General features: G+C 36.4%; 3 protein-coding genes across 4 annotated transcripts; 2 read left to right on the top strand and 1 right to left on the bottom strand.

The window, feature by feature from the left end:
- The first annotated feature begins 1464 nt into the window (after window positions 1–1464).
- daw (dawdle) lies at window positions 1465–15724 on the top strand. Its single transcript, XM_066725368.1, has 4 exons — window positions 1465–2352; window positions 10728–10985; window positions 11682–12064; window positions 12773–15724. The coding sequence occupies exons 1-4, from the start codon at window positions 1926–1928 to the stop codon at window positions 12938–12940; spliced, it is 1236 nt and encodes a 411-aa protein (XP_066581465.1). The 5' UTR covers window positions 1465–1925; the 3' UTR covers window positions 12941–15724.
- Window positions 15725–16080: 356 nt separating this feature from the next.
- Window positions 16081–17985, top strand: Fibp (acidic fibroblast growth factor intracellular-binding protein). The gene is made up of 6 exons (XM_066725088.1): window positions 16081–16546; window positions 16624–16825; window positions 16902–17129; window positions 17192–17419; window positions 17500–17754; window positions 17848–17985. Exons 1-6 carry the CDS (start codon window positions 16462–16464, stop codon window positions 17924–17926), a joined length of 1077 nt encoding a protein of 358 aa, XP_066581185.1. The 5' UTR covers window positions 16081–16461; the 3' UTR covers window positions 17927–17985.
- A 30-nt stretch (window positions 17986–18015) lies between these two features.
- Window positions 18016–20710, bottom strand: Pdhb (Pyruvate dehydrogenase E1 beta subunit). Of its 2 annotated transcripts, XM_066725090.1 has the most exons (6): window positions 20497–20710; window positions 20336–20398; window positions 20007–20105; window positions 19720–19926; window positions 19004–19634; window positions 18016–18921 (listed from the first exon to the last, which is right to left on the bottom strand). In XM_066725090.1, exons 4-6 carry the CDS (start codon window positions 19924–19926, stop codon window positions 18773–18775), a joined length of 987 nt encoding a protein of 328 aa, XP_066581187.1. In that variant the 5' UTR covers window positions 20007–20105; window positions 20336–20398; window positions 20497–20710; the 3' UTR covers window positions 18016–18772. The 2 variants fall into 2 exon arrangements, with proteins under 2 accessions (XP_066581187.1, XP_066581186.1); XM_066725089.1 differs by lacking the exon at window positions 20007–20105 and having other exon boundaries at window positions 20497–20709.
- Window positions 20711–21840: the final 1130 nt, after the last annotated feature.

The following is a 21840-nucleotide window of genomic DNA, read 5'->3' as shown; positions in this document are numbered from 1 at the left end:
AAGAGATTATTCTGCTTTGGTGGAAAAATGTTTCTGTGATTTTTCGTTATTATTTTTATTATTTTCCTTGTTAACAATTGTTAGTTCAGCATCATGGAAATCAAAGCTAACCGCGTTGACTAAGCAACGGGCGTGTTTGATATTTTCACGCGTAAAGTACGTGACGTCGGGATGATTTTGTCCCGGAGATATGCGAAAACGATTTGCCAGTGTCAATTTTTTTCCAGCCAAATCCAGCAAAGCTCGAGCTAGTTTTAAAGTATTTACGAAATTGTGGAGCGCTATTTTCTGTTACGTCATAACTATAATCGTACAAGTTTCGTCAGATAGTCCGATAGATTAAAGAGCTTCCGGGAAGATATTTTGTAATCAATGATGGAAAGTATAACAATCTCAAAACTGGCGTTTACTGTTTCCATCAGGCGATTGCGTTACGCTTCTTAATTTTCCTATGCATGAAATGCTGCTGTAATCGGTTTTGCTACATTTTAAATAAGGTATAATATACATTAAGCAAGTTACGTTTCACAGTTGCTGCGCCACAGTGCACAGTTTCATTATTATTCATTATGAAAAGGGCACCACAGCATCAGCATCCAACAGTTTTAAAGTACCATATAACATTCGGTTGATTATACCCAACAAACTTTCGCGTTCCCATAACGAGTCTTTTTAACATAATCGACGTGTCCACGCAAGCCTCGCTTCTCACTCATCATTCGTTTTCCCTTTATTAGAAACGTTAATCAAAATCCGGACACAGAGTGATCAAAGTTTTCCACTTGCATTTATTATTATTGACAATGATACAGATACCAAATACAGGAAAAATGTACATTTTCGTGTTAAAAAGAATGAATGATAAAAGGAACCATCGTGTCCTATTCTATTAGAAAATATCCAATAATAAGCAAAGTAGCTATACCAGTGACGTCACTGAAAATATGAATATAAAGCGTAATGAATAAAAGCAACGTATCATTATTCACAAATAATAATTGTAGATACACGTAATACAATGCGATGTATTAGCAAAGTTATATTATAAAAACCGAGTTTACTATAAGTTCATTATAGTCTCGAGAATAATGGTAGACTGAAAAAATGTTAAAAATCATGAAAAAGGTGGTTTTACCCAACAAGATTCCGATCGATGAATCATTAAGGAGAGTCTTTGGAGATAATCGTGAGATTATTCCAGACAGAGCGAGCGTTGCATCAGAAAAATTCGAGTGGTCAGGCCTACAGTATAAATACACGCACTATAGAGTATATTAGGACAGTGAGAAACGAAAACAAGTATAAGGCATAATCGAATATCGGGATAGAATTTGTGCACGTGACTCCGGGCCAATTTAAGGAGGAACGAAACTGGGGGGATCATTGGGTGAAACACGGAATTCCAGCAGCAACATGTTCGTGATGCGTGCTTGTATCGCTGATATCAGTCGCGTCCGTCCCCGTCCAATCCTACGGGGCAAAGTTCACACGACTGCCAAGTCAACTACATCACTGGACCATCGTAACAATTCACCTCCAGTCTTCGCGAACGCGTTGCCCGGAACGCCAGTTTTTCCCAAACGGTCATCGCTTTCAATCCGATTCCGGAAAAGTTACCCGAAACGCTCGAAGCTTCCTGCGGAGCAAAACTCACTGGACAAAGCGAGACCCTCGAAACTTCCAAAAGAGACTCTGCAGGAAAGAGCAAACTTTCTGTGGCCGAAGCCTGGAAGTCATTGGATATCTCGAATCGATCTTGGGGATTGCTGTAGATGCAGGGGGATCGAGTTCGTTTCGGGAGAGTTCGATGGGACACAGAGAAGGAATCAGGTCAGTGACCCAGGTGAAAACAGTGCAGGAGGAATCGTTGTAGCGTGGGACCGGAAGTGGGAGTCTCGAGGATCGTCAGTCGGGGACCGATCGAGATGAGATTGTTAAGGATTTTGTTGCTGGTGCTGGGTGCCAATGGGTGCTTCGTGCGAGCTACGTGGCCAAAGGTGAACCCGCTGATGAGCGTCTGGTGGAGTTTCTATCCTAGCACGTCGTCGGAGAATTCTGCAGCGGAAGTCGAGGAGCACGAGTGCGCAGGATGCGCTCAGAACAAAGTGATCGCTGGTCTGGATCATGATCCAATCCTCACGGAGCTCAGGGTCGAGTATGTGAAGCAGCAAATCTTGAAGAAGCTGCGACTCTCCAAGCCACCGGAAGTCTCCATGTCGCTGTCGACCCTTCCGAAGCCCTTGATAAACGGTCACGTGCTCGAGCTGAGGCCCGGGGAGCCGCTAGAACCGGAAACACCTGCCGAAAGCTTTTACGGAAAGACGGATCAGGTTGTCGTTTTCCCCAATGAAGGTAAACACTCCTTTTCTTCCCTATTTTCTAGTCTCCTCTCCGGCCTGCATGTAAATCATTTATTGTCATATTTCTCTTTCCCTCTTTCTTCCACATTCCACACATCATTCGATCATAAGCCTCTTCCGGTCTCGCACGCTCAATTATAAATTCAGCCAATTTGTGTAATATATATTAATTCTGTAACAATTAAGCTTTATAAATTATTGTCACGTGCAACATAATAAAGAGACAGATTTTTATCCCTTAGCCTAAATTGGAAGCTTCGTGTCAAATGGGATCATGCTGTGGTACGTGCATGTATATATATACACGCGTTGCTCGATATTGCTTCGACCTTAGTCAAGCTGTCCCAACCAATATCGCATTGTTTGCCAGCAACAACTTAATATTCTGTCTCTTACTTGAACAGAGCTTATCGTAATTCTACTGTATATTGCGTACAGTGCATATGCTTATGTATATTAATAAATCAATTATTAATCGGTATGAATAAATTACGCCTTAAAGGAATTTAAATTTTCTACCTTAATTATTTTTTTATCTACTCTATATACTATTGAGATTCGGTGTAAGAACTTGTATATGTCCTGCTTGCATTCGCTCTTTTTCCCAATAAGTTTGCATACTGTTTCTGGTCTTCGACATAATCAGCATTTCTCTTTCAGTTTGGAATATATGTGTAATTTGCAGTGACATAATTGCTGAAGAAATAAATTCAATACTATATACAATTTTACTCGTGATTAGCATAATATTTATGTGATATTTGGAAATAATATCATCTCTGGGCTTCTCGTGATAGGTGGACGATAGTATCTATCGACTAGGGTTAATCTATTGGACATTTTTATATCAAACTGCAAGAACGTTTGTCTCGAGAGTACCCGGATTTCGATGACCGGGGCATGGTTATGCAACGATCGGTGTCTCAGCATTTTCCAATATTTCTGAAGTTTAGCTCGCACACATGCTCATGTGCACACATATACGCATGATACATCGAAACGTATGTGATTTAAACTCTTAACATTCGTATATAGAAATCAGAGTCACAGGCTTTAAAATTGTCCAGATAAAATTCTTATTATTAAAAAACAAAGTTTGTACTGCAGCATTAATTATATCCATCTCGACAAAATCCACCATACTCAGTGAATTTTGAAATGCAATATCCACAAATTGCTCCACATACAGAGGCGAATAATGAACGCAAATTTCAGCAGCGATATATAAGCTTTACTGTAACTGGCTATAGCCCGAGTTTATTAAAATGCCCCAACCAGCAGATATATGCGCGAGATATAAATTTTGACACGGAAAGTATCCGCTATTTATTTATTTATTTTTTTACGATTGAAAAAATTGCATTGCTGATTAATAATCAACAGCTTAGTCGTATGTGTCTCGTACATAAATCTTTGGAAGATCTAATTGGAGCCCGTTAATTACGCCTCCGCGCTGTTATCTTGAAAGACTGGCGGCAATTAATTGTTGCCACCATTCTAATTACCGCGGAACTTTGATCGAACCGTAAATCGAAACTAACGCGTCCCTGCGCCGCTGTATCGCTTCGCGATAAGAAGCAATAGTTTTTTGGAGGAAAAAAAAGGGGGCGTGAATGAGGCGAAATTGCTGGATACTGCGTCAATTCGCCACGTATATAATTGTGATCATTTTCTCCCTTTTCTCCGAAAACAAGAGAAATTTTCTGTCGCTTATCAGAATTTCATTTAATTCCGTTACATAACGTTGTAAATTTCATTCATTTATCTCACACGCGGCGAAATGAATTTCGCTTGCAAATGTGCAAATATTTGATGATCAAACATTTATTTTCTCGACTCTCTTTGGTCACATTTCATGTTTTTTTTTTCTTTTTTATTATCAATAATCATCCGTACACAGTCGCACTCTTGTATTTAACGTATATCAGTGACCCAGCCTCGTTCTTGGAAAAGAACGCTCTTATAAAAGTTTCCTCCAAGCCAGCGAGTCGAATGAATAATATATATATATATATATATTCTATCGTAGAGCTATAATATATCATAATAAACACATGTGTACATGCATACTTACTGCAATTAAACCACGTACTTATCGTTTGTTTACACTTTACTGCCAATAACAATAATGCGAGCGATAAAAGACAAAATTGGTCCCCTACGAAGTACAACGTTGGAGTTATATCTTTGGCTCGTGTTTTGGTATTAAAAGATAAAGTAAATCATTAAAATTCTTACCAGATGCAAATTCAAGCAAATGGGATGAAAGACTAAAAGTGTTATCTTAAGAAAGATCGCGATGAGTCGAGACGCGAGAGAAAGCTAAAGATAATTGCAATATTGCTGCTTGGCTCATGATTTTATTGCAATTTTCACGAAGGAGAAAATAGGTAACTACTTTCATTGCGCATAGAAAAAAGTGGAAAATAGGCGCTAGAGTAGAAAAGCTCGACAAAAAAAGAAACTCGACTCTCGTTGGAATTTTCACACTCTCTTCTGAATTTTCAAGTGCAATTGCGAAACATGCTGCTACATTACGCATACACGTGTCATCACTGACTTCGCATGCATCGCAAAGTCGTAGAGTTTATATATTTCAAAAGTTTTCCTATTTCGAATACCATTATCATTGCAATTACAGCACGCCGGTAACGTTTCTTTATTATAAAGTTTTATACATTCGAGAGAGAGAGAGAGAGAGAGAGATGGAAGGATACGATAAAGTAAAAATATAAAAAACAAAATACATAGATGCGAGCGTTAAGCATAATTGAGCAATCGATAGCATTAATATAATTTCATCTAGAAAGAACCCAAGCGTTTTCTCCAGTCACTCTTCTCTCTATTTGAATTACGAAATGAATCTCCATATAGTAAAATGGAATGGTTGAAAAATAGGTCTGACGTGAAATCGGATAAAACCAAGGGGATGAGATCCTTAAGAAGAATATTAGGTGTTATTTGAAAAGAGACGATTTTTATGAATGCGAATATGATCTCTCGTGATGCGCTATAGCTGGCGTATAATTGGCCACCTCGTATATTCGACATACGCGCTGAATTTTCTACTGGTTTTTCGCTCAGCCAGCCGGGGGATATGAATATTGCGTAATTGCATGGTAGCCTCGAAATAAATGAGAGCCGGCAACAATGACGTTCCATCCTCCAGCACCATTCTCTTCCCGTCCACTCCTTTGGTCCCTCCGACCAACTCTGTCTAGCTGGGGGTGCTCGCTCCACGACCGAAAAACGTCCGTCAGCCATGAATTTTAAAATCTGCGCAACATCGTATAAATATAGCCATGCACGCGTCCACACCACCGTCCACAGTCGAGACTCTGCAACGAGCTTTTCCGAAAATTGCAACGCTACGCGTTATACCTCCTTCCAGACTCTGCCTTATTCTCTTTTATTTGCTTCTCTCGCTCACTCTTCGTGTGCCTTCTTTTCTGTATTTTTCTTGTGTTTCTTTATTTCTAGAGGGTTATTGTGGAAAGGAGTGAGAGAGAGAGAGAGAGAGAGAGAGAGAGAGAGAGAGAGAGAGAGAGAGAGTATGGGACAGTTATAACATTTGTAATTAGTTTGTCATTTAGAATTAGAGTTTATAAGGAACACGTGGTGATTTGGAGATTCTGTATATGGTTTATTTTCTATATTTATAAAATTTAGCTGCTGGAGCTAATAAAGAACATCAATCAATCTCTCACTCTCTCCCTCTAGGTTGATCTATCTATCTTTATCTATCTTACCCCCATCCTATCTACTTTGATCTCCCTGCGTTCTGTTCCATTCAGCTCTGGCTTTCCCGTCTCCCTTTCTATTTATTTTTATTTCTCTTCATCCCCCCTCTTACTATTTCTCTCTCGCTTTAGCTTTATCTATCTATCTTTATCTATATCTCCCTGCCCGTCTCCCTCTCACATCCTTCGTCTCTCCAAACGCGTCGCATGCAAATCCTACGAAATTGTTTCACCGAGTCCTCCCCTAATCCCCTTAATACGTGTTAGCGTTATTCATAATGCTACACGCTACTATCTTACATGGACGTAAGCTAGTCCCGTTTCACATAAAATTATCCCTCGAGCGACTATTATTCGACTTATCGTCCTCTTAATCCACCCAATCTTAATTAAGCTAATTAATTGGCTAATAATAGCACGATTAAAATACCTTGACGATTTCTACCGTCTGCCTACAGCTAACAAGAAACATCCTTAATCACATTGAGAGAAATAAATGAGTCCTCTACAATTAAAATAATTTATATCATTTTTTCTTCAATTGTTATTTTGTAGATTTAGTGGTTTTATGTTTTGTTTCGACTGGTAAAAGATATATATTAGTTTCTATGACTGTAATAGTCAATATTGTTAAAGGAAAATAGGTGAAGGTATTCGTGCCTTTGTTTAAATAATAACAGCAAAAGTATAGACAAACTTTATTTAGAATTGCTTTCATTACATTTTCATTTTGCTGGACCTGTCGTGAAATAGACCGTTGTCAGTATGAAAAATTCTTTCGTGATGATTTTTGGTGATCTGGCTCTCCTCTAATTATTATTCCAGGGTAATGTTCCTAAAAAATTGTAAGGTATAAATAATTGTTATCAATGCTATATTTATCATTCAATTTAATTATATTTCTGATCGATATTTGTGACGAATATAATACTAGAACACTAAACATGCCGGCACAAGATACGAATGATACACAAGTTCAAAGGAAGTAAAGCGAAAGGTCGTTTATAGTCTTTGTGAAAAGTTTTGCAACGTATTTTTTGTTTGGATTAAAATGTTTTCTAGATCACAGACATTTTTTTAATCATCGTTGAACGATATTTCATATTTAGTATATTATTTTTAATGCACGATGCTGTCGATAACATAAAATGCTGACGGTATAATTTTCAAGCAATAGGAGACATTTCATTAGCATGTATCTGTATAAAATTTGAATACCGCATGATTCACGACTACAATGTGGCGAGAATTATTTGACTGTGTGGTTAGTTTCGATAAGATAGAGATATCGATTTATGCGTATACACACACACACACACACACATATAATGAATAAAAAAGAAACATTGTACGTTACGATAGACTCGTAGTTGATTTGGTAAATTGGATAGACTTTTTTACGAACGTGATTATATACGTGCGTGAATACACATTATGTAGAAAGATGAAGAGTGGAGATGGTAATATTACTAGGGAACATTTGGCCTCGTTAACCCTGGGCGATTTTGGTCCTCCAGAGCAGATTACGAGCACGCCTCGATGCCGATGTGGTCGAGGTCACCGAACCGGAAGTGTTCGCGCCAAACTGCACGGCGCCACTGCCCTTTGTACTCATGCCCTCGCGAATCCCCAATCCAATTCCAATTTCGTCACAATGCACCGTGGAATATTTCATTGTAATCCCAAGATCACTTTTCTCCGTGCCATAATGCCACCACAAATCCAAAATATCAAATACTACATAATTTCATATTAATAACTCAAAACTCAAGAATTTTCTGCACAAATTTTATAAATCCTGTCAAATTATATATATATATATATATATATATATATGGATCGTATTATGTATGAACTTTGTAATCTCGATTTCTCGAAAGATTTGTCTCGCTGGTAGAATTCAACGAAAGAAGTTTATTTTTAAATATATATCGGATTGTTCGATTGATATAAACTACCAACTTGACTCGTGTCTAAATGTTCCTGACCCGTGATTATCATCTTAGATTATAAGTAGCATTTTGTTTCGACGATAAAACTCGACATGTGCGGTTATAACAGTAATGCAATAATAATATCGCTTTTGCAATAGCTATATGGCAAGGAATTCTCCACCATATGACGATGCACTTGAAAAAATTGTCATGAAGGAACCACTGCAGATATCTGAAATTGGTAGGAAATTGGCCAAGTTCACAATAGAGAGACCAGACGATATCACGGATCAAGAAATTTATCGATCCGATACGAAAGAAGATTTACTTGCCCTATTAAAAATTTACCGAAAACGCGTTTATCATTGCAGTATCTCGACTGGAAGTAGATTCAGATTTGGGAATCAGGTGGTATTCGTTCTATACGATTGCTTTTATTTGCCTCGATAAAAATGCGAAAAAGCTATACCACGAGTACAGTATATCTCTCGAAACAAGATCATTTTACCACGTCTATTATTAAATTCAGCCTAAAATCGTGCTCTAAAATTCTATCGGTCCATAAAATGTGTCGACGATAAAAGAAGTACAATTTTATTTATCAATCATAAAAAACAGCATTTCAGTAAAAGTACGTGTGCTTTTAATATTTATTGGTTTTATCAGAAAGAGTAAGAGTTTTAGAGCACGAGTTTAAAGTTGCGAAAGACATTTGGATGTTTCGCTTGTGTACAAGCTTTATTATGAGTAACAATAAAGCATATAAGAAGCTGCTGTCAGTTTACGGATATAGCGAGTGAACTTTGTAACCAAGGGGGCAAGAGTGGATATCGAAGATTTGCCGGTGCAAAAAGTGAGAGACGGACAATTATTATGAAGAGTCCAAGGGAATTTAAGCTAATTTTTCTCAAGTTCGACTCTCGTATTAGCTGTAAAATGCCAAACGATAACAAGGGTTGCGTATCGCTATCGAATTACGGCACAGCCGCCAGTTTTGTCGTCGAACGACGTGCAAAATTAGTTTGCAACAGGATACGTCCTAACCTAAAGCACGCGTTAGTTATGGGGCGTCGTGAGTTACCTGATATTCTTGCTGCGGCTACATCTGAATCCACCAATCTCTTCCTATTCACCCACCGTGTCCCCCCCCCCCCCCCCCCTCACAAATCCCATCTATCGTATACGTTCTAACTCGACAATGATATGAAAAGTACCACTCGTGACCCGATAACGAATTACTACAACAGTTTTGCATTATTTCACAAACTGTAATTGCAAAACTTTCAAACACCAACGTTCCGTCAACAAAATTTCGTCTAATTATTACTAACAATGCATTTTACCTTTGCAACACTCGATCAAAATTGTAATTATATCATCGTTACTCAACGTTCCTTCTTACGTGGCTTTCTTCAATTTCCATTGGCGGGGCGATAGGATTGCGATTCGTAAAACATATACTGTAATTCGAAGATGGAGAGGGAGGGTGGGAGGGTAGGGTAAGGGTAGATCCGAGAGTAAATTGAATCAGAACGGCCCCTTTTTCTTCGCTGCCAGTTGTGCGATTGCGAGAACGAAGAAACGGCATTCCCAGTGAAGAGACGATTAACGAGGAGCAAAACAAAACAACTGGACGCTTCCTCCCGATCGTGTTTACCAGATTAGAATGTTGGTAGCTCGAAAAGAAGTTCAAAGGGTCCGAGGTCAACGAAAAGCCGCACGCGTTTTTCTATATACAGTCCTCGCGAACGTGCTTCTCTCTTTGTCACTCTGTGTTTGCGAGCTTTATGAGTTTCCGTATATACTCGTATGTTCGAGCTTTCACACATCCAACACTTTTCCACATTCGTTAAGCGTCCCCTTGATCGTGTCTTTTAAACGCGGAACTATATAGGCTCTCCTCGTTCACTACTCTGTACACTCATTGGTCACCATTCGACTTTAAAGTCGACGAGAAAAATTTTAAATACCAAACTATTTTAAGAAAGAAGAATAAGAATATGTCAATTGTCTTCATTTTTCATATCACGTTATTTTAAACCATTTGTGATAAATGTTATATCGATAATTGTATCCTGCTTGATGACGAAGTTTATTAGCCTCGAAATTCACCATTCGAATGACCCACCCTGCATCTTAAATCGCCCATTAAAACCACACACGTGTATCGTTTGATTTTTGGATGAAATTTTCTCAGACGTTGCGCCATATTAAGTTGACAATTTCAGGACAGGAAATATTTCAAAAGATTGCGAATACCATTGATAAATCCAAAGGCAAGAAAGTTTCTCACTGAAGATATTCCACTGCTGAATCACACCGCATCCGTCAAATCGGGAATTCAATCGCAACACATTTCAAACAATTTTCATCGAATCTTACAATATTTATTTGGCAACACTGCCGGGCTGTAAAGCTCTAAGAGCGATTAATTCTCAAAGCGGCGCTCTTGTGTATTTTCTAGCAGAAATAAATGCAACCCATTACACCCTGATAGATAAATAAATTACGTTATATTTCAAGAGTTTTTTGAATTTTTTCGTACGCGAAAAAAGAATGTTTCCATCTCGGTTTTGGTCGAGAGATTAATCGCTGGAAAAGCCGTGTGTATATGCAGCGTGATTTGGTGTGTGAGAAAAGAGGACGGTGGGAGAGAAGAAGAGAGTAAAGAGCAGTGGATTCGTGTGTTACAGATGGGGCCGATTCGATAAAGTGTCGACAAAACTCAAACCATTTGACAGGCTTCAATCCAGCGGCCTGCTTCACGTTTTACCTGCCGAACGAGATGCAATTCGTCGATGTGACATCGGCACAGCTCTGGTTTTACAAGGAATACGACGAGAATGACGATCTCAATCAAACCTTCGTGCTCTCCGAGCTGGATCACTGGGATCAAAGCGGCAGTTTCGAAAAGAACACTATCATGGCGATTTTCGAGACCAACATCGGAGGTATGTATGTATGTATATATATATACGTACACCGATCCACGCACAATGTTGCAAAACCTTTCCTCTCGCTACTTCGCTGTAGCTCGCTATTCCCACGAATACCGCGCGGCAAATCGAAACTGCTCCCATACCTCGAGAAAGTCACTTTCACGCACAATCGCTCTTCGTTATAGAATTATACAAGAATTTCAATGATTTTCAGAAATAAGTTTACGGTGTATGAAGGATACACAGCTAATAAAGCGAGAGATTATCGGTGATCGATTAAATCAACGCGTGTTACACGTACGTCCCCTCCAAAACTATCGTGCTCTTCCACTCTATGAGTAAAATCACTATTAATGAACGAGAGCCGTCGATAACAAGCAGCTTCGTCAATCTGGTACACGACGCTCTTTAAAAACACGGATACTTTATTAGACCAACATTGCCGAAACACAATTAATCTTCGTTGCGCAGCTCTCTCATTTTGCATCCATTAATATTACAACACCAGTCGTTATATATATATATATATATATATATATATATATATATATACTTTCTACTGGTATTTATACAAACACGAGGGATTGGATTAAAATACGTTAAGAGTGCTAATTTATCGATTTATGTTGAGTTTAATCGTCGGGTACAATTTTTTACAACGGATGATTTTGTTTCTCGAAGGAACCTAACGAGTTTTAAATTTTGCAGAAGGATGGGTAAAGACGGACGTTGGTTTTACGGTGAAGAAATGGGTGCGTACAAATCGGATGAATCACGCGATGCAAATCGCTTGCAGTACCTGTTCAATGGACCGAGAAACAGCGCCAGTATCCATCGAGCAAACCCTCAAGCCCTTTTTGGTTATCCACACGTCTCCGCTACCCCAGAAGAATAGGCCGAAGAGGAACTCGAACTGCTTGCCGGAAATGAAGGAATGCTGCAGGGATGAATTGTACATAAATTTCGAGGATATCGGTTGGAGCGATTGGATACTTCACCCTAGCGGGTACCACGCTTATTTCTGCCGGGGATCTTGCTCTTCCGCAGCTTCGCTGACTATGAGCGGATCGCATTACAGCAACGTTATCAGGGTTCGTACCACTTACGTTACAGTCGAGTACTCCAACTCGATCAAACCCCACATTATTGTATGGCGTAGAATCGCGATACTTTCAACTTGTAAAATATATATATATATATATAATTACCAGCAACTGAAAATACAACATCCTTCGCGAGCTCTAATACGAGGCCGCGGATCGTGTCAGAGGTCAAGATGAAACGTTTCATTTTAATTATCCGAGAGAAATATCAGTTTCGTTAATTATCTTTGTAACTTTGGATTCAACTTAATTGAGATAACGCACTGCTGAATCACATGATACTTTGTAACGAATTTATTCGGGAGATCGTGGGAATGGTATAGAAAATAGCCAAGTCTGGTTTCCATTGAACAAAACCGATCGCGTGTCGACTAATCGTGATAGTGCAATTTTTGTACAAAATTGCAGCGTTCGAGAGTGATACTATTTCAGTGTTAATAACACAATTTTTTATCGTGTATGCTTATGAATAAAATCTGAAGGGGAAAAAAGAGAGTTTTGGATAATGCAATCGCAAACTATGCAACTAATAACGATAAATGGGGTACTGAGGCTTGATTATCGCGAAACGCATTAAGCGTCGGGTTCATCCATTCCACTCTGTACGCGCCAAATGTAGACGGTAAAAAAAATACCAGCTCTATGCAAATGATATTATGTAACAGTTTTAATTAAAAATTCAATTTTGTTTTGCAGAGGCTGTTGAATAAATCCGGCAATGTGCTGCATCGTAAAAGTGAAATAGTCCCTTGCTGTTCGCCAACGCAATTATCGCCCATCCAATTGCTGTACGTCGATTCCAACAACACTATCACGCAAAAAACCTTGCCGAACATGGTGGTGGAGGCGTGCGGATGTATGTGAGCCACTTTAAAGAAGCCAAAGACTCCGTTGCGAAAGGGGGTTACCGTCCTTTAAAATTATTGGACTCGTATATACATATATATATTTTTTACGAAGCAATATATTGCGCTATTATTAACTAAAGCTCGCAAAATTTGCCAATCTTTTCGAAGCATTAAAATCCCGCATCTCTCATAATAATTAAATTAAATTAAATTATCATTGAAAGAAATTAAAAATTGTTGTAGAAAGTTGTTAATGCGATTATTTAGCTCGATTGCATCGTCAATCTGAAATTTTTATTGTTATCGAGGACCAACGACTATATGCGTAAAGCCGGTGCTGTTAAAGCATAATGCAGGCAAAATTATAGTAAAAATTTAGCAACGATAAAGTACTTGATTAAAATCGAACAATCTTCCAATTAACGGAATTGTTCTTTATAGCGGTGAGAATGCAATGGCGCATCGTTCGAGCCTGACCGTTCCAACCACTTGATAAACTTATCCATCTTGGAAAATAAGATTGGAAATCATGCTCGAAATAACTTTCGATGTTCTATCGAGCGTGTAAATTTACCAAATGATTGGAACCACCAAATGCCAACACTAGATTTACGGATCAATTAATCGACTGGATGAAAAATTAGATTTTTTTTTGTTTAATTTCTTGAAATTTATCATATTTTCGAGTTGCGTAAATCTTGTGTCTGCAGGTTGATGCGTTAATGTATCTCTGGAGGCAAACAGTATTTTCCTATAAACGCTCGAAAGCTACACCCTTTAAGCTTTTCATCCCTTACTTCTACTTAGTATAATTTTCTATTTAATTGATTTTTCTACACATGATTCTCTTCGATGTGCGTCTGTGCGAATATACTGTATAGCGTACTATCTTATTTATTCTTAAGCTAGGGTGTAATAAGTCTCTCTTTATTGTATAAATATTATTTGATTTTTATACTCGCAGTTGGACCGTGGTCACGACTGGAACTTGTACGAGCTATATAAGCTCGGGCGGTATCCGCGGCTGATAGATACGATAACCTCGGCAATAAAATTAATTATTGCGTAAAACTGGCGCTAACTGCAAACGACAGTTTCTAAATATACAATGGAAAATTGTTTATCCATCATTTTGCAATCGATCGCTTTTTACAGCTCTAAGCTTGCAAATTGCTCATTTCTCATTTTCCTTTCCTCGTTGATCCTGTGATTGAATTGAAAAGCAGGGGGGAGGGGGGGATGTTTCGGCTACAATTTACAGTTAATGTAATACGTTGACAAAAAAGAAGCAGAATTGTGTAATCGGATATTTTATTAAACACTGGATAAAATGGGCAGACGTTGGAGTAACTCGCAGCTAAAAATGGCAATTTTCGTCTCAAGTGCACAACGTTGGCTCTGTCCAGAAAACTCATAAGTGTATAACGCAATGCCTATGTTGCCTGCACATATACCATGTTTAAGGGTAACGACCAACCTCTAAACCAGTCCTAGACCGAGCCTAAAGTTTTCCACTATTAGCTGCCCGTATCCGAGAGTACCACTACCCAACTTTTTACATACTCCAGTTTTCTTCTCTTTTGTTAATATTAAATATGAGATGCGTCACCGGAAGGAAAATGTTCACAGGATCATCGCGGAATTTTTTAAAATGAGAAACAAGAAAGTTTTCCCTTTTTTATCTATGACTTTTGTCATTAAGAATTGTAAACTCCATGAGATGGTCTCCAGTGGACACGAATTTAAATGTTAGAAATAAATATTAGAGGATAGTGTTCGTATTGAAAATTTCAAATGAAATTAAGCTTCATAACTCTTGGCGAAAATATATTGACGCTGGGTGAGCAAGTTCCTTTTTAAATAGTGCGCTTTACAGTGTACATTGTAATGTGTAACGCTCAATAAACCGCTCTTAAGTAAATCCATTTCACTGGTTTCTCCTGCGGCGCCATATAAATATATATCATTCTTGTTTTGCGGAACAGAACAGTGCCGTGTCTCTGCAAATGAATTTCCTGGAGTGTTTCCTTCCTCTTTCTCGAGCGAGTCACACATATAAACCGTACGTAGTATAACGAGCAAAAGGAAAGAAAACGACAATGGCTATAATAAAAGAAAGCACTGAGCCGTAAAATCGACCAAGATTCATTATGTCCATCGGCTACATTAATTGGACGGAAATATTCATTGTTATGCTATAAATAATATTATAACCGAATAGCGTAGTATATTTTTTGTCATAAGGCATTAATTTATTGTTAGTATTAAGATTATGGTCGCGAGAAGCGTTATACGAGATAGTTTATAAATAAAACTATATTATATAAATTATTATTGATATATTCCTGCTTAAGCATGACAAAAGTCGTACGTGATTGTGGCGGTTCACTTTTCTCTCTTTCTTCTTCGAACACGGATTTAAACGTTGTTTGTTCCACTACAATGTTAAGCGGAATGTGCGCGATTGTTTATATGATAAATTATCGCAATACAGCTCTCGTATATTTTGTTCCAAAGTCCGGTGATTGCTTTAATTAAGCATAAGATTGCAACGAAAGAATGAAAATAATGCATTGGCAGTGATAAAAAGGATATAACTATATGACATATGACAGTGAATCTATCAGCACGTAACATCGCCTGACCTTTTTATTGAAAACTGCCTATCTTATTCGTGGACTTGTTGCAAATATATTTTATTTTGTTTCTCAACTAATTCATTGCTGAATATTTTTTCAAAACCTACACAGAGATGCATCTGATTGAATTGTGTGAAATTAATGTTTTTTTTTTTTTTATTTTTTCAAATTAGGTTAAATAAAATTTTTTTTGTAATTTTAATAGGAAAAAAATTTGGGAGATTTAAGCTCCCAATGATACTTACTTTGATTTATCAAGAATTAGCTAATCTTTAATAATGTACTAGAAATTCTTTATTATTATTTTAATGTTCTAGAGAATATTAGGATGAATTAAATAAACACTGATCAGAGTCTATCGAATCATTGATTAATCCTTTGCAACATATAAACTTGGCATATATTTTTGCGTATCACTTCTAAATATACGCTTCAGAGCAGAATAATCAGACAGAGACTGAGTAGTTTTAGTGTATCAGTGTATGCGATGTCTGTGTGACGTGGTGTGGTCGTGGCTGTGTATAACAGAATACCTCTCCTGTATCTCCTGCTGCATACCACTAAACCTACAATGTTTACATTAGCTTTAAATTCAGTCAGCTAATTGTTACCTCGAATTAATAATTAGAGTGTATATTTATTAAACAGATACGCAGGCACTTATTACTAATTAGTTTTTTGGAACTGTTTAATACGTATGTGGAGCAACAAAGTGTGGGCAATAATTGATAAATTCTGAAATAGAAGTCTTCTCGAAGTCTTACCCGTCCTGCGTAATTTTTCTGAAATACCAAACCATTTAAAAAATGAGATTAACAATATTTTTGGTACCTTAATTGTTTATTACCTGATATTAAGCAATTTAAAGTAAATCCATGTTTCTAGCATAACCTTTATCATGCTGTCAGAAGTTGATGTTTTTATTAGTAATTATACTCTGGTTGATCCAGAAGTGTATCAGCTTTGGGTGGATGGCCATTCATGTAAGTGTGTAATGAAATTGCCTGTACAATTTTCTCTTTAGGCCTTTTTCTTAAGCAACACTTCATTGTCTCCATAGCAAGCGAAGCTGTTGGCATACTACATCAGCGTGGGATATGTCTACAAACTAATGCACCTATTGAATTAGTTGCTTCTGATATTCTTGATCATTATAGAACATATTCTTTGTTAGAAAAACTATTACATACTCCAACAAAATTAGCTAGCGAACAGTTATCTTTCCAAATAGAACCACAAACTAGTCAAATGCTCATTGAAATGTATGTATTTCTTTAACTTGAAATATAAATTTTACATTTATAGCTTTAACTGATATTTAATATTTTTATTTAACAGGTATTATGAATTCGATGATGTGGTTGTAAGAGAATTATTAGGAAAAAAATTAACATCAAAGAGCAGGAAAGATATGGATGAGGTATCAGAGAAAACAGGAATTTCATTGAAAAGTTGTCGCAGACAATATGACAATGTAAAGAGAGTTTTTAAAATTGTAGAGGATTTACCAGGATCATTAGTTAATAATGTCAAACAACATTTTTTACTCTCGGATGATCTTGCTAAGTATGTAGCTGAAAACTTTACATATTATCTTAATTTATACATATCATTACACTATTTTGCAGAAGATACGCTGCAGTTATATTTATAGCATGTTTACGCTTTGAAATGAACAAAAGAAAATTACAATTTCTTACATTTCCCGATTTGTATCATTGTGCCAATAGTATGATGACCGCATGGACTTATCGTTGTGTAGGCTCAGAATACTTTGACACTGATCTTGATAGAGAATTTTTATTAGAACTATCGGAATGTAGAGTATTGTTAGAAAATGATAAGCACCATAAACAGTAAGCAATATTTATTTACATTAAAATTTTATATCTTTTTTAATATAAATTCATTATTTGCAATAATACATTTCTTTCAGTTTAGTTTGTATTAAGCTGAAACCTACATTATTGGAACGTTCATATCAAGAATTGGACACTAACTTTCGTTTGTACTCTAGAGCTATACTAGGCATAGGATGCAATCTTCATCGTACAAGAGAACTCAGATTTTTCTTCTTAGAATTAGTAGAAAGATGTATAGAGCCTTGGAGGCAAGTAAATTGGTCACACACAGATCTTCGTAATTTTTTATCCGTTTATACGCAGTGTGCACTTGATATGGATGTACTTAGGTATGTTTGTCAAGACTATTCCCTTTAAAATTGACCAAATTGTTAATTATGGTAAGACGTCAATAAATTTAAGAATTTTCAATTTTATTACAGGGAAAGCGTTTTGAGAGATGCTTTTGAGCGTTACATGACTGTCGTAACATGCTGTCTTTTACGCATGTACCATACATGATTATTAATAGTACCTGATAAAGATAGCTTAACCACCACAACATCTCTACAAAGTATTTAATAGGCTTTAAATTATTTAACGATATTAGGTAAATTTTACAATACAATTTATTGACTTTTAGTAATAAATAATAAAAAAAATGTAACACTTTAATGCTTAGTTCCATTCAGAATTTACAAATATATTTCTGCTTTTTCCGTTATTTACAATCAATTTAGTGGATACAATTTCTGATCAATGAGTTAATTTACTAAGAATAACATTGCTTAGAAAACTGGCAAATATTTAGCAACAGTTTTCATCAAAATGGCAGTAGATTTTTTTATATACAGATAGGCTTTATAGCTTTTATTTCATAATAGGAAATACCCTATGTAATCACATTGAGAAGTCATTTGTAAATAGAGCTTCAATTGCAATAAATTTTATCTAATCAAGTAATATTTTAAAAACGAATTTAGATTTTACTTTAAAAACACGCAGCCCGCGTCGCATTCTGCAGATATACGATTGTTGAACACGCCACTCATATTAATAAACGGTTCTTATAGTCAACTTTATTATGCTCAGCGCATAAATAGGCTCCCCTCTGTAGTACATGAAATTGATTTTATATCTCTTTCACATAATAAAGTTATCTCAGATATGGTCTCTATATAACCAGTAAATTCTTTGGTTTCTATTTAACAAATAAGTAATAATTTGTACTTGTATATCATCAATTTATACGTATAAAAGCTCAGTTAAACTTGAATTAAAAATTTGATCTAGAGCTTAGAAATTGAAACCAGGATGAGTAAGGTAGAGAAACAATTTACTTTGCCTAAAGATATATCTATGAATCATTTACTGTACACCTAGTACTTTATTTACTGCAAATACTATATCTTTTGCTTGTGGCAAAGCTGCAACTTCCAGTGACTTAGTATATGGCATAGGTGTATCTACGCCTGTCACACGAATTACAGGAGCGTCAAGATGATAAAAAGCTTCGCCTAAAATGCATATGATCAAATGTAAATAAATTATTATTCTATTAGAAATACACACATTTTCAAATAAAATTTAAACTCTTACTTTCTGAAATTCTGGCGCTAATTTCAGCTCCAATTCCACAATGAGGCCAACCTTGTTCAATTGATAGGCAATGATTGGTCTTTACCACAGATTTTACAATGGTTTCTAAATCCAATGGTCTAAGTGAACGAAGGTTTATCACCTCAGCCTCTATTCCCTTTCCTGCAAGCTCCTTAGCTGCTTCAAGGGCTTGCTCTACAGCCTTGGAATGTGCTACTAGTGTTACATGATTTCCTACTCTCTCTATTTTTGCTTTGCCAAATGGTATAACAAAATCCTTTGACAACGACTCATCCGACATAGGATATTGTACTCCATACAGCATTTCGTTCTCCAACACAACGACCGGGTCAGGATCGCGGATTGCAGCTTTTAATAAACCTTTAGCATCTTCACTGGTATATGGGGAAACAACTTTTAATCCTGGACAATGACTAAACCATGCACCAAAACATTGTGAGTGTTGAGCTCCTACACCAGCTGCTGCTCCATTAGGTCCTCGAAAAACTATGGGCACATTAACTCTACCAGCAGACATGTAAAACGTTTTGGCGGCAGAGTTAATAATATGATCAATAGCTTGCATCGAAAAATTGAATGTCATGAATTCGCAAATAGGTCTTAATCCAGCCTAAAGAAATAATTTAATACCCATTAGATATGTTTAAGTAATAAAAATAACTAATAATGAAGAAATACAAGAGGCTAGTATTTACCATAGCAGATCCTACAGCAATACCTGCAAACCCTGCTTCCGTAATTGGGGTATCAATGACACGTTTATCTCCATACTTTTTCCAGAGGCCCCTTGAAACCTTGTAAGCTCCATCGTACAGAGCTACTTCTTCCCCTAAAATAAAGACTTTTTCATCTCTCTCCATTTCTTCATCCAGGGCAGAATTTAAAGCATCTCGCACAGTCATCTATAAGAATATATTTAAAGAAATTGAATTAGAGAAAACTATATAATTGATTGTTAATGATCTATTTAAGGCCTATTTACTTTGAAAATTCTTAACACTAGTAATTATAGGTACTGCGATGCACATGATTTCCTTGAAAGAGGTACAATTTAAATCGCCAATCAATGACCTTCTTCGTCCTTCGATATGACACGCATTATTAGATAATGGTTGATGAATGAAAACGTATATAAAAATATATTATTAAAATATTTATGAAAAAAATGTAATTTTCTGATTCCTAGCAAATGAGTAATTGATAGCACCGAATCGTTGAACAGCTGTACATTTCTGAGACTTGTCTCACTGGTGAGGCTATGTTTAATGAAGGTTAGGTGGAGAAAGAGAATGTGGACTTTATATAGTTTACCTGCTGTGCTGCAGCCCATTTTGATGTGGAAAAAGATCGACGAGCAATTCCTCTCGCAACGGACTGAAAATGAGCAAAAATCACTGAGATAATTTAACACCATTTGGATTTTAGATGTCATTTAATTTTTAGAACGTAACATGAGAAGAGCAATTATTTACCGTGAGCATTGTAATCTGAATTAAAATGAACTGGTTTGGGAAAGCACGTAAATCTGTAATAAACTGACTAGAGCGTTTTATACCGCGTGCACGTCCTCGGGACAGTCGGGGACGGGACCTCTGGTTGGTTCTGTTACTTCTGTTCAGGTCGTTCAGGTTTTTCGACTTTTCGTATGTTGTCTAATAGATGTTTGCAGCGTTGCCAACTCCGTCATATATGTATGTTGGATCTGTATAGACCGTGTTCCGTTATTACACAAGCCTACAAGCTAGGTACTGACGCTCTATAAGATGTGTCACGTAAAGTATGGATTAACAACACTTTTATTTGATTCCTAATAATTTCCTTGGTTTAAATTTTAGGCTTCAAGTTTATTTGCTTGCACCCTTATCTTACGTCCATTGGCCCTACTATTTGAATGAACTAACAGAACTTGCAATTTGCAGCGTACTTGTACTTGCACTAATAATTCTAACAATGGATGATGGTCATAAATGTCACAATCTTTATTTTTTTTAATTTTTGTCTAGCGGTTTCGAAGGCACTGGAGTCTCGATAGAACTGATAATCCCATTACCCTGTTTGTGATTCGGATGCAATCATAGTGTAGTGTACGCTCGGAAACGCACGCTGTTATATGTATTTTCATAGATTCACTACTTACAGTTTACACACTAACGCTGTCACTATCAATCATGGAATTTGAAGCCAAAAGATCAATCGGTTAATTAAATCCTCTTAATTAGTGTACACAAGTGCAAACTAATCATATAAGCTGCTTTACACTGCCACTTACATAGTCATTTAAGTATTGGACAACCGTAAAAAGACTAAATAAAATGAATTTAATAAAAAATAGGAATATTTGCAGTATAAATTTTTTTTTTTTTAAACATTCGCAGGTAAAGTCAACGCTGAGAACTACAGTTTAGCTCTTGTGAGAAACGGTTATTCATGACGATTATATATAGTTATACCGCACTGCGAAATTATAATAATCCATTAATTGCACTTCAATAGAAATTATTTAAATAACGGAAACTCGTCATTACTGTTTTCATTTTTGTCAATAATATTAGAAAATGTACTATAAAACACTGTTTACGTAGAAATATAATAATTAAAATATTTGTTATCGTTATATAGTACATAATATATTTACATAAAAAGTAAAATATTATGAAATTATAGTGCAATTCACTTCATAAAAGACAATTAAGCTTTTCGTAAAATCGAGGATCTGATATAATAAAAACATGCTTTTGATAAAACAAACTTCAAAGTTAATTTTCAAAAATGCACAATAATCCCTCTTTTATATATGATTGATAAAAAAGTGAAAG

The sequence above is a fragment of the Prorops nasuta genome, unplaced genomic scaffold (genome assembly GCF_024137725.1).
Source record: "Prorops nasuta isolate Cenicafe-Biocafe unplaced genomic scaffold, Cenicafe_Pnas_1.2 PNAS00004, whole genome shotgun sequence".
Taxonomy (NCBI): Eukaryota; Metazoa; Arthropoda; class Insecta; order Hymenoptera; family Bethylidae; genus Prorops; species Prorops nasuta.
The sequence above is the reverse complement of the archived record's forward strand: the minus strand, read 5'-3'. Positions and strand labels throughout refer to the sequence as shown.

Bases quoted from the DNA above. Each gene is read 5' to 3' on its own strand.
- Pdhb (XM_066725089.1), bottom strand. The intron at 19,635-19,719 runs GTAAATACTAGC...TTATTTCTTTAG, and splicing joins TTGCTGTAGGATCTGCTATG to GCTGGATTAAGACCTATTTG. The intron at 18,922-19,003 runs GTAAGAGTTTAA...TATGCATTTTAG, and splicing joins TAGCGCCAGAATTTCAGAAA to GCGAAGCTTTTTATCATCTT.
- daw (XM_066725368.1), top strand. From the start codon at position 1,926: ATGAGATTGTTAAGGATTTTGTTGCTGGTGCTGGGTGCCAATGGGTGC. The intron at 2,353-10,727 runs GTAAACACTCCT...CGTGTGTTACAG, and splicing joins TGTCGTTTTCCCCAATGAAG to ATGGGGCCGATTCGATAAAG. The intron at 10,986-11,681 runs GTATGTATGTAT...TAAATTTTGCAG, and splicing joins TTTCGAGACCAACATCGGAG to AAGGATGGGTAAAGACGGAC.
- Fibp (XM_066725088.1), top strand. From the start codon at position 16,462: ATGCTGTCAGAAGTTGATGTTTTTATTAGTAATTATACTCTGGTTGAT. The intron at 17,130-17,191 runs GTATGTAGCTGA...ACTATTTTGCAG, and splicing joins CTCTCGGATGATCTTGCTAA to AAGATACGCTGCAGTTATAT. The intron at 17,755-17,847 runs GTATGTTTGTCA...ATTTTATTACAG, and splicing joins CTTGATATGGATGTACTTAG to GGAAAGCGTTTTGAGAGATG.